Source organism: Rattus norvegicus, chromosome 4 (assembly GCF_021556685.1).
Source record: "Rattus norvegicus strain SHRSP/BbbUtx chromosome 4, alternate assembly SHRSP_T2T, whole genome shotgun sequence".
Taxonomy (NCBI): domain Eukaryota; kingdom Metazoa; phylum Chordata; class Mammalia; order Rodentia; family Muridae; genus Rattus; species Rattus norvegicus.
In genome coordinates, this window is record NC_141537.1 from 173,374,067 (window position 1) to 173,386,641 (window position 12,575).

The window sequence follows — 12,575 nt, forward strand, 5'->3', positions numbered from 1 at the left end:
GCAAAAACCATTCGAGCAAGAGAGTAAGATATTGCTGTTTTTATTTCTATTTCCCTTCACACACACACACACACACACACACACACACACACACACACACTACTTGATAAACATGAGACATATCAGCTCACTGAGAGGGTAGGGGACTGAGATGAAACTTCTGTCTATGATGGCATGATGGGATTGGGGAAAATATTTTTTTAAACAAAATACCAAAAGAGGACTTGGAAGGGTTACAGAGTAATGACAGGAAACTGCCATGATCATTTAGGTGGCTAAAATTCTTATTTTTAGGATCTGTAATTTTTATGTGAGGCAGAAAAACTGAACCACATAATACATTTTTATAATGTAAATATTCATCAAGACCATTTACAAAATTACTACTTTCAGCATATTTTCAAAAGGAAATTCCTTAATAAATTATGTTTATGCAGTCCAAACACAGCATTAAGATGTATTATTAGTCACTTAATGGACGCTAATGGTGAGCTTATAAATGAAGTACTGGCTTTACTTTGGTATTTTCTAAGAGCAACCAAAAATAGAATTCTTTCCCAGAATTCTATGTATTTATAAAGTGCAAAATAAGCGATTCCAGCAATTCTCAGATGTAGTTCTTCTAGATGCCTTTAATCCTTAATAAACTTGTAGAAATTGCTTCTTACTCTTTGCTAAGTCAGGTATGTCTAATTCATCCAACCTCCATATTAAAAACAAACCTCATTGAAGTTCAATGCATCGCAAAATGATGAAAGGAACAAAAACAAAGAGATAAATAACGTGGGATTTTTTTTTTTATATTTCCAGAGAATTGGTATTTTTCCATGAGAATAGCTGAAGTGTATAAAACAAGTCAAGAAAAAAAAATCCCACAAAACAAATAGTGTTAATTATATGAATTATGCAAATATTCGTTCATTACAGATGGGTAACTGGGGAATTAAAAGTACAAAGAGGTTATAGATAAATTTACAAAGGAAAAATTTCTACGTATGGATTAAACATTTTTAATAGACATACTTCCTCTGTACTTGTCCCTCAGGAAGTCTGCTATGAACTCCCAATTATTTTCCCAGGCAAGGAGCATCTCTCTAAGCTGTTGCACCAAATGACATGACCATCCCTTCACTAAATTGCTCTGTGCATATTATATCCTCTAAACTACAATTCAACAATACTTCCCTATGATAAAGGCAAAACGGAAAAAAAAAATCGCAACTCTCGGTAAAGCTGTAAATAATGTAAAATAATTTGGGAGAGTCAGACCAGTATTTTTCAAAAGACCACGACTGAAGTATGCTTATGCATCAAAATATGTCATTATACTAAGATCAAATAAGGCACTCCCAGCAAAAGGCCTAAAGCCTCAAATGAAGCTTGTAGAAAAAGTTTAGGTGTGAGGTATCTCAATCTAGGTAGAAGCTTATTTTATTTTTAAATTCAGATGATGAAAAGTTATTTAAAAAATAATAATGTGCTGTTTCCCAGGCAAATATTTCCATCTGCTCCCTGTTCAGAAGACGAAAGTGAGGAGAAAAGAATGAATACTTTATTTCACATTACGACAGACACTAAGCTTCATTTTGCCCAAATGAGACAGTATTAATAACACATCCCTATTTACATTTAGGGCTATAATCACCCATCAATATAAATTTAATCTTACATAAAAGCTTAGAAGTACCAGGTTTGATCAGTGTGAAATAAAGTTATAGCTAGATTGATGCTTTGCGCAACAATTTTATTTTAATTTTCTCTTTAAGAGTTACATTATTATATTAAAGTACATAAAATTTCCAGTCGGCAGAGCAAGCTTCAATCATTTTAGTTAATTGGCAACTTCTGTGGAACGCAAAGCATCTCTCTCTTTCCCAGTAGTTTCATTTTAAACAAATCATGCTCGCATATAAAAATAGCAAATTGCATTAAATTTTATATAAGACGTTTTACAGCTTCTCATATGGAAACAGCTATAAGCTGCTTTAATGGCACACGCCATTGCAAACAGCTTTGAACCAGCTTCCTGGCAAGGCACCATTCAAAGACATACCAGAGATAGGCAGTGTTGGCTGAATGCTTAGAATATACCATTCAAATCTGAATCTGCAGGAACACACACACACACACACACACACACACACACACACACACACACACACACACACAACAAAGGCTCGCCAAAGGATAGAGTGGTAAGATCTGATTTTTTTCCCCCTCTAGGTCAAAAAGTAAAGGAATTGGGACATTTCTGCCCTTCTAAGTGTTTAATGTTTATGCAAAGTCTTAATTCTAAATCTCTGGTTATCCAGCAGCTCTTCACATTCGACAAGACAGAGGAAAGAGTGCCAGTACTGACCAAAGTCTCTTAGGCACAAGTGCTAAATGTTGCTATTTTTATTCAACAAATGGCTATTCTTAGGTAGGATCAACTTTAAACTCTAATTTAAAGTCTAAAGGTGCTTTTTGTATATTGTGTCATAGAGTTGCCTTTCAAAATCCTTTGAAGAATAGAAACAACGCTGGCCTCATTTTTACCAATTCCATGTCGCAGCTTGGACACGTAGCTACCTGACTGTAGATGGACCACACGCCCTTATTCTGAAGGGAGAGAGAACTTTCAAAAGTCAATCATGCTTCTCTTTCTTCGTGGAAAAAGTTCCTCCAGGGGAGGAAGAGTGTTCCTGCAAGGAAGTAAACTCTGTCCCCTTGGATATGTCCATCTGATGCTCGTAGCAAAATAGTAGACCAAAAGATAAGCCAACAAGACAGGGCAGTTTCGGGAAGTGAGCAGCCCCACTCTGAGGACCCAGGCTGCAGCCACTAGAACTGTTCTGTTTTCCCTTAAGTGGGGCTGTGTGACAAAGGTTAAAAAAAACAAAACAAAAACAAAAACCTGTCTTGGAGAAAGACATATCACAATAATGAATACCTTCAGAAAGTATCCTGCTATCTAAATTTATGCATTCTCATATAATTTAATACCTCCAATCCGTGACTCACAGGGCTTGCATGGTTTCATTCCTAACACTGCCCTAGCCACACAGCCTAAGAGCCAAGCCTTCTAAAACTCCTCATTGTTTAAAATGAACTGTTCTTCGTTCATTTGTTTGTTTGTTTGCTTGTTTTTATTCTGTAGAGAGAAACGTTAATTAGGCTGTTAAGTACAATTGATAAAATATTTCCCTCTTCTCCAGCTATGAACAATTTTCTACTTTAGCATAAAACCGGTAAGTGGCAGTTTGTAAGCGTGGGCGATGCCTCCCTTAGCACTTGCTTTCTTAGGTACCTAGTGACTCAGAGGGACAATCTAAATCTGTAACTTACTTGTGGCTCGCTTGGTGCTGGAACAAAAAATCATATGATACTTCGAAGATCAAAAAAGCAACTATTCCGAAACAGGATTTAAGTGGCTAAACATTGCCCGTGAAACAGACAGACAGAGTACACGTGCTGAACAAGGAGGAAAATGGTTTTTGAGGCTCGGCAGTGAGACATGGAAAAGTATTTGTTCCTTAGTCGCAGCATTATAAATATCCTTACAATAAAATAAACAATCTTAATGGCTCCAGAGTCTTAATTCTGAAACTTTAATTATGCGCTGACTGTTTTATGCACATTTCCACCAACGAGTCTGAAAGCAGTGGCCAGAGTCCAAAACATCATTACTTAATGACCTTCTCCCCTTATTCTTAGCTTTGGACATTGTTTCGAATTCTACCCTCCATACATCTAACAGGCATTTGTAAATGGCTGTGTCCTATGATCTATGAATAGATTTGATAGTAAGTACTGACTTAGAAACACAGGTTCAGACTTTTAACTTCTTAGAAGCACGTCTCGTCCCTATAATGTCATGGAGGCCTATGCTTTTCACATGAATCCACATCTGTGGCAAATTCTGTGACTCATAACAGTATTTTATGCAAGCTCTCCATTCCTCATTGACACTTTTGAGGTCTTGTTGAAACGGCCCAGGTCACATTATACACAGCAAACCTTCAGCTTAAATAAGGAGTAGGCTTGCTGTTAACAACTTAGTCTGAAATGTTAACAACCCCTGGGCTGTTAACATAACAACTGGCCATTAATGTGGTAATGACCAATTTCGGAGCAAATTGTTTTTTGAGAAATGAACATATTGGTGATCAGACCATATCTGAAAGAGCAAGATATGTTTATAAGTAAGCCAGCTGAAATTAAAGCCCGGCAGAAATGAAAAGTTTTTATCTCGAAAAGTAATGTGCATTTTGTTATTTTTTTAAGGAGAGATGAACACTTCAGATAAGGAAACTATTTTGATAAATTTCCTTGGAGGAAGCATTGGCTGGAGATGGTCAGACCCTAGGTTAACAGTCTGTCCTATTTGCTACCACGAGGAAGAATAAAATAAAACAAACCCAAGGTTACTTCCTTTGATGTCCGCACATTGAAAATGCAAAACTGTTTTCCCCACGAACCAGGTAGACTCAACATTTCTGATTCAGAAATGTCTAAAGCATTCGAGCCACACTCTTTGCATTTTCCTTAAGGTTTACTTATTTATTTTACTTATTAAAATACCTACTCCAGCCCAAACTGTATAAACTCCTTGTTTACAATGGCAAACCTAAATCCACTTGAAATACTAAAATCTCGCATAATGAAAGTCAAAAGAAGTCAAAAAGCCGCGAGCATTGCTTAGCACAGACAAAGCAAACCTGGCAAGCACCATGTCAGATCACGGAGAGCAAACACAAACGCTTTATCTGGAAATGAGGCGCTCATTCACAAGGAGCACAGGAGACATTTTTATTTCAAAGAAGAAAAGTTCAAAGACGGCAGAGTTCTTTCTGGAAGGATTCTTGTTGTAAGTTAACTCTGATTAGTTTGCCACCATAATGAGGGAAGCCCTGGCTCCTCAGAGTTACTTTTCATTGTTGGCACCTTGCGTGCTTCTGAGCTCTGGGAAGTGGTAACAAGTGCTTATAATTAGCCAGGAGGCTGCAGGCACAGGCCAGAGCAACACTTCCAGGGGTGAGCAGAACTCGATAAACCACACTGGATTTCCCCTCATGCAACCACCATTAATCAAAAGATATATATGTATTAGGATAAAAATCTGACTTTAAGTAGCCGCTTTATAGACTAAGAAAAGAGGGATCAAATTTCCCAAGAATCGCCTCCCAGAATGGCCAAGATGGTTGGTATAGGGAGTTACTACCAATTCATAAATTTTGTGTCATAGGGAAAAAATGATTCAAAATAAATAGCTTAATGTCAGGCTAGAAAAAAATGATTAATTGTATCAAATATGAAAACCCAAATGATGCCATATATCATTTCTCTAATTTGATAGATCCCACTTTATTAAGATAAGTAATTTGCAGCCAAGTCAAGTCACAAGCCCCCTGAGAAGAAAATGCTTTCTCTTCAGGAGCATTTCTGTGTTGACAAAAAGCAGGGAGGCTTTGGACTAACACCTAGCCAGCATAACCTTGGATACCCCCACTGTCTGGGTGTTTGTACTTTGGAGGGTCGCAATGGCTCCCAACAACCTTGAAGTTTTTACTTTTATTCTCCATAAAATCACAAGCGAGTCTTGAGGCCGCTCAATATAGAAACAATGACTTGAGTATCACTAGGTAGGGAGACAGTCGCTCTGTGTCAGGGGTCCAAAACACTGCAGTAAACATACCAACAAATACAAACTAAGAATTTAAAACTGACTTTCTTTAATGTACGTGAGACAGGAAAGTTCGCTGACTAACCAGAACATTCAGTTCAACTAAAGTCGAACGAACTTATTAAAAGTACAGAGCTAACACATGTAGGTAAGCAACAAACTCAGTTCTCTGTCAGGCTCAACCAATTTTGCCTCTTGTGCTCTAAAGAAACAAACAACCTGGATGGTGCTTTTCATCCAAACATCCCTGGCATCAGCTACCATTTTCGATGTAATGAATGACTGGTTCTTCGATCAGACAAGCCAAATTAAAACACTTTAGATGTTTCTGTTGGCTATCCCTTAAGCAAAAGTTTGCTTGATAAAAGCCAGCATGGAGGAGGCCAGCAGTGTAACATCTTTAAGAACACCGGTCGGTAGTTAAGGAAATCAAACAAACAAGCCAGAAACCACACTTACAAATGTACTGTAAAAGGCGTCCAGCCAATGCTGGCGTGCAAAGAGAACTCCTACCTCAGGTAGTCTCTGCGACAAAGGATAAGGTTCGCTTTAGTGTACAGGGTGGAGCCCACCTCTCCCAAACGGCAGTCACAGCAGGCACACTTCAGGCAGTCCTCATGCCAATATTTGTCCAGCGCCTTTAGGAGATACCGGTCCTTGATTTTGCGGTTGCAGCCAGCACAACCTTTCGGCTTGGTGTCTGGCTGAACTGAGAGCATTTGTATGCCTGAGGAAAAGAAACGAGAAAAGAGAGCTGAGATTCCCAAGACGGAAGGAAGGACAGACAGACAAGTGAAATGGTAAAACACGGCCTCTGCACTCTTCCTTCCTTTCTCCCTCCCTCCCTTCTTCCTTTTTTGAGGGATGTACTACAATCGAACTACATTTTGGATTTTATCAAAGCCCCGTGAGAACCATGATGAGCTCATTGACAGGAAGCAGCAGCAGTGATGAATTGACGTACGACGTACGTTGGACCTTGACACTGGATAGGGAAGGTTAGAAATCCTTAATCATTTCCACAGTGTCCCGTTCTCCACACTGTGGTTCCCCCGGGAAGAGCATCTGAACAAGTGGATGGCATCCTAAGAAGCAAGAAACTGAAACTAACTTATAGTTGGCTGACGGGGATCAAAACTGCCTAACTGGATAAACAATTCACTTGATGTGCATTTGATGGGAGCAGCATACATCTATAGGGGGGAAATTCAGAACCTTACTTGGATGTACAAAAGTTTACAGATAAGGGCACAGGGCATCTAGCCCAAAGCCCATAAATCCCACAGTGCTCACTTACATCCAAATACTTGCTTCCGTGTCCTCGATATTTCAAAGTGTTCATTGTGTTAAAATAACAAAGTGTATTTATTTTCAAACACATAAGCCACTGCTTCCATTGAAGACTCACCACTTGATTATATAACATACGTTTTAATATAAAATGAGTATGGGGTTGTGCAATTTATAGCCACAAGCATACAGATATTTCATAAGGGAAAGAAAAGACAATAGAAGACTAAGTACAAGAGGGAGCAAAACTATGCACTCATCCACAAACAGGTATTCACAGAAGATGTGCGTGCACCACATTAAATAAAGGAACCTCCTCGTATTTCAGTGCCGAACTTTCTTCATAAGCAAGGAGTCTGGCTGGCTTTTATGGCTTTTACAACTCGACTGAAATATTTTCAATTAACTGAATACTCTTTTTTTTTTTTTTTGAGTTTTTTCCTTTATTGTTCCCCAGGTGTCAAACACTCAGCCTTAAAAAAAAGAGAGGAATGCTGGCCAACTATTAAAGCTTCATCTTTATCAAACCATGGGTTTGAATCACTATAAACCACCGCAGACATCATCGACTCTCTCGTATTACAGATCAGAATGCAGAGAGTCACAGGAGTGAAGGAGTCCCTTGGAAGCTGGAGGACAGTAGTGCTGTGCACCTGAGGCCAGGTGGTCTCCCTCTCCGTAACCCTCAGATCGCCCCTTAACATGGCCTTTCCTCTCCTAAAGTAAAGTTTTAAACTTGTTTGCCCAGAGATACAGAACAGCAAATATGTGTGTGTTTAAGAGAGTTTCAGAAGGGAGAAGGGAAGCCTTGGCGATTCATTTCTCCTTAAGATACGCAAACTCTCTCCTTCCTTCTGATAGCAACCCCTCATTACCTACCCTGGGGGGAAAAACAACCAAAGAAAGAAACAAATAAAACAGAACAAAACACCAACACCAAAACCCACCGACAAGGGGCATGGAGCGTCTCCACAGCTAAGCCTGCTTTCTAGCTACTGATGGCACAGGAATAGAGCATGCTCTTCGCATGTTCTTGAGCTCAGGTAAGAAAATTCCTTGTCTAGTAGAGTTGCAGAGGAAAGCACACAGGGAAGAAAGCAGCCGGGGTTGTTCTGTGTGTCTGACACTCGTGGATGTGACGCTCCGAGCAGTGGACCATCAGCCGGATTTGTGCAGAAGAGCAGGTGGTGGCCCTGTAGCCTGGTGTCTGATCCCTTTTCTTTGAAGGAGCCCAGGGCCTAGTGTAGATTAATCATAACCTTGATAGCTCTGCTAAATCTCACTGTCTAGAACTTCTAACAGACGAAGTTTCTTTGATCAGAACTAGTTATCCTTCTCTAGCAAGGTCCCACAAGGCATGAATCCCATTAATTACGGTGTACAACAGACCCAGGCGTCTCTCAGTCATATACCTGGGGATGAAGGGGGTGGGGGATGATTTTGATTTATGAAAAACAGGATTTCATGACCGCGAGCATCTGAATGTTTGTTAACTATCCTACTTATCTACGTTGTTTTTTTTTTTTTAAAAAACATCACTAAGCTAAAAGATTAAAAAAATAATTTTGGTAGTAAGCTGAATGCCACTATTTCCCATACTCACGATATATTATTATTAAGGGTAGAGGGTCAGTTACCTTTACCCAAAATGCATTGTAGCCAAGACAGCAGACACCAACATTTGGCACAAGGAATGCTACCCTGCTTGTCTTCACAAAGTGTTTTTGTTGTGTTGACATTTTAATTTAGCACTCAGAGGCCAATTAATAACTGAAACTCTTACACTCTGTTCGGCCTTGTGCATGAAAGGAATCTGATATTGTCTACCCCATCCCCATATCTTCTTTTAGAGACCCCCCTTTTCTCTTGCAAATGGAATCCGTTCTATTCTATGCATTTAGAAAAAAAAAAGACATAGGAAAACAACCACTTGGTCGTCACCACACTGCCAGGCACCGAGAAGGCAGAAAGTACTGAGCAGTCTCTGCTCCTGATCCAAAGGAGTATGTCTGGGGAGAGTTATGTGTCCTGGTCTGTGAGACACTTCCCAAGTTGCTCCTAGCCCGTCCATGGGCACCCATAACTAGTTTTCAGATTGGCATGCAAATTGTTCTGAGGGAAATTCTTACTGCCTCTGAGACCCTGCCATTCTGAGTTATTTGACAGTTTAAGGGAAATCATAGTTTCTTTAAAAAAAAAAAAGAAAAGAAAAAGAAAGAAAGACATAAATAGCAGCCTGTGTGGTGAGCTGTGCAGGAGTAAGTAGCACCATTTCATTTAAACTCTGGTGAGCTTTTAATTGCCTGGATCGCATTGTGAGAAGGCCTGCCGGTTGATTGCATCTATTATGTTCCCTTGTTCTGTGCCATTCATCCGAACAGTCTTAGCTTCAGTAGTTAACACAACAAAGTAACCACAACTCCACAACACATAGGGGCTAAAAAAAAAAATAACCAGAATAAAGAAGGATGTGCAGTGCTCAGGCACTGTGGGCTTTTTTTTTTTTTTTTTACACGTATGTATTCTTTGGACTGATGACACTGAATGGATGGAGAACGCTCCCTTCCCCTTTCAGAAGATTTCCAGAGGACAATTTGGGAAGCAGAGGAAGGGGCTTTTGGCAGAGAGGATGCTAAAATTGGGTCCGCAGGTTTCGCAGCTGGGAGCAATGACATAGATTAAAAGAATTTGGCCAACACAGCCTTCCGATTGCCAAGAGTACCAAACAAAAGATTGTCTCTCCTCCTGCCCATCTTCCTCCCACTCAGGCTCTCCCCCCACCCCCCACCCCGGATTGGAAAAACTGGATTGGGCCTAAAAGCTTGTTTCTCTCTGTTCACTGGCCCAGAGCACCCCTACAGGCTGCAGCCCCCTAAGGGAAAACAATGCAAATGGATGTCCCCAAATCTCTCGGACTGGAGCTGCTTAACTCTGTTCTGCCCCTTCAACTCCCAGCCCCCTCAGCGTCCTTCCACCACCCTCCCCTTTTTGAGCAATGGAGCTGGGAACCAATTTGATTCCCTTTTTCTCCAATGCAGCTGCAAGGCTCAGAGATACTGACATTTCCCCACTCTTATCAGTTTAATTACAGTTACCATGGCAGCAAAGTGCTAGTGCTTGGCAAAGGCCAACAAGAGATTTGCAAGACTGGGTTCAATTTTGATGCAGCTCACATGCAAAATAAAAAAAAAATAAGAAACATACATACACTCTAACAAAGAATTTCCTTGCGGAGTTTATGATCCAACCTTTTGTGGCTGTGTCTTTGTAGCCACACAGGGGTGGTTTTTGCAAAGAATGTCCCAGTATTTGTGGCACCTAGCGAGATTAATTGGTTGAAAGCAGCAGTCTTTTAAAAGCAGCAGCAACAATAATATTTCGTATCTTCAGCAGGAGAAGAGCAGGCAGGCTGAGGAGGTAGCCACGAGTGTCTAGCGGCCCCGAGAAAGTGCATCTGTGAGAGAAGGTAACCTTACCAAAACTTTTCTCTTGTTTCTGCATGAGTTGACTGAGGTGTGCCTGAGTCGCTGCTGCAGCTTCGCTTGGAACACCGAGCCCGGAGGCAGAGAGTAGAAGAGAGGAATCACTTGGGTTTGGGGCCCAAGCGTGGACCTGGTGAGCAGCGTACAGGGCCCAGGATCCACTATTGTGAAGCCACTTGGGGAGCTAGGGTCTAGTGGCGGGCGAGGGAGGCAGGCAGTGGGGGAAGGGACGAGGGAGCATGTAGAATGATGGCGAATGACAAAGCCACATGCTTCCCTCACTCTGCCCGTAATCCTAAAATCCCAGCGGCCCCTTTTAGCTTCCTGGTAACAAATGGATTTGATTAAACCGTCACACGCGGTGTTAGCATAGCATATCGTGTTCGGTATGAAAAAGATCATAAATCTGACTTGTGTTTCATAACAGCAATCTGAGTAGCCCCGGTTAAAATGTGCTGAATCTCTCTCTCTCTCTCTCTCTCTCTCTCTCTCTCTCTCTCTCTCTCTCTCTCTCTCTCTCTCTCTCTCTCCCTCTCTCTCTCTCTCTCTCTCTACCTGCCAAGATGCAGACACTTGGGTACAAGGAAGCTACCTACATTGGACACTTGTCCCCCGTCTCCATGCCCCGACCCAGTCACTTTTTGCAACACACAGAAGCAGTGTTTTGATATTAAGGTTGCATTGGGAGAGGCAGGGGTGTCGACAAAAACAAGGTTGTAATTTCAACTCTTTCTTGGGGGTGGCAGGCATAAATTTCACCAAGCAGGTGTAGAGAGGTCTGGGAAAATACCCAAGACTGATGCCACTTCCCTTAGACTGGAAGCAACACCCCACCCCCAACCTTTGCAAACTGTCCCAACCCCTCTTCCGGAGTCAGGGTGTGCGAATGCTGCAGCTCGCAATGAACTTTGTCTATTATGCACTGGACTCCTACTTGAGATGTCGCGCTGCAGCCGCGCGCGCTCCCTCTCTTCCTTCGGCATCCACGTCTTCCGCCCCACATCTATTTCATGTCTCATCATAAAAATAATGATGCCTCCCATGATTTAAACAAAAACAAACGAACACAAAACCGTCTCTGCAGACCTGCAGCCCGGTGAAAGTTGCAGATGGTTCGCGAGCAGCTTTACTTTATGCTTCATTGAGAGAGGATGGGGAAGAAGAAGAAGAAGAAGAAAAAAAAAAAACACCCAACATCCGCACACGCACGCGCGCACCAGCAGACACACACAGCACAAATAAGCCGACGCGTGTGTACACAGTCTCTCACTTACCTTCTCAATTAAGCAATACAGGGGAGGGTGTTCAGTGAGCACAGCGGCTGCTTGGTAGCGCTTCTCCTTGGGAAAGGTCAAAAAGAAACATTGTTTGAAAAAAAACGGGGGGGTAGAATCTCTATTTTTTTTTTAAGTTTAAAATAATGAGGTCCTCCAGGATCCGCCAAGTACCAGTGTGGACCGCATGCGAGCCACAGGTGTCCTTCTTTTAGGCAACTGCAGTCCGGGGGATGTCTCTCTTGGTCCTGGCTCCTGACAACTTACCCCAGCAGCGTGCGAGGAGCCCGAGCTGAAGGAAGCCCTGGCTCTCAGCCGCAAAATGCAATCCCTTCCCAGCCAGACATAATACAGCCCAAGAAAAGGTCACCCAGTTATTACAGCGCCTTGGAGCCCAGGCAGCGCCTGTCAGAACCACAGTGGAGGCAGCTCCCTTCCGATTTAAGAGTATTTACCTCTCGCCCCCACCCCTCCCTCTTCTCTCTCTTCCTTCTCTCCCTCCCTCTAGCTGGCTCCCTCGCTCGCTAGAGCGCTCTCTCTCTCTCTCTCTCTCTCTCTCTCTCTCTCTCTCTCTCTCTCTCTCTCTCTCTCTCTCTCTCTCTGCTGTCTGTTCTGCAGCTCAGTCAAATACAGCCGCCCTCGGAAAGTGCAAAAGCAGCCACGAGACAGATCCAGGCTTTGTTGCTAATTTCCCAGGGTGAAAATTGACAAGCCTGGAGTGCAGTCAGCACAACCCAGTGCATATGCTCCTGACAAACGCTGGGGACATCCCCTCCCACCCACCCCCATCACACAGAGAACGTGACCTCTGCAGGACTGGACTCTGGGAAGGACCCTACCTCCAGGACTCGCCCACAAGAAGAA

At 42.2% G+C, this 12,575-nt stretch overlaps 1 protein-coding gene and 1 long non-coding RNA gene across 12 annotated transcripts in view; one reads left to right on the forward strand and one right to left on the reverse strand.

The window, feature by feature from the left end:
• Nucleotides 1–12,575, reverse strand: part of Lmo3 (LIM domain only 3) — a 63,036-nt gene that overhangs the window by 47,081 nt on the left and 3,380 nt on the right. The window contains exons 1-3 of one of the 10 annotated variants that reach the window (XM_087658527.1): nt 12,551–12,575; nt 11,712–11,777; nt 6,179–6,392 (exon numbers count right to left, since the gene is read on the reverse strand). The exon at nt 12,551–12,575 is cut by the window's right edge and continues 258 nt beyond it. In XM_087658527.1, coding sequence (XP_087514653.1) covers nt 6,179–6,384 — 206 coding nt within the window. In that variant the 5' untranslated portion in view covers nt 6,385–6,392; nt 11,712–11,777; nt 12,551–12,575. The other 9 variants (XM_087658525.1, XM_087658524.1, XM_087658523.1 and 6 more) reach the window with 9 other exon arrangements.
• Nucleotides 10,175–12,575, forward strand: part of LOC102547496 (uncharacterized) — a 6,938-nt gene continuing 4,537 nt past the window's right edge. The window contains exons 1-3 of one of the 2 annotated variants that reach the window (XR_015686241.1): nt 10,336–10,421; nt 11,001–11,150; nt 12,220–12,575. The exon at nt 12,220–12,575 is cut by the window's right edge and continues 23 nt beyond it. This is a non-coding gene — a long non-coding RNA (uncharacterized LOC102547496). Of the gene's footprint in view, nt 10,422–11,000; nt 11,151–12,219 lie in introns of both variants that reach the window. The other variant, XR_015686242.1, reaches the window with a different exon arrangement.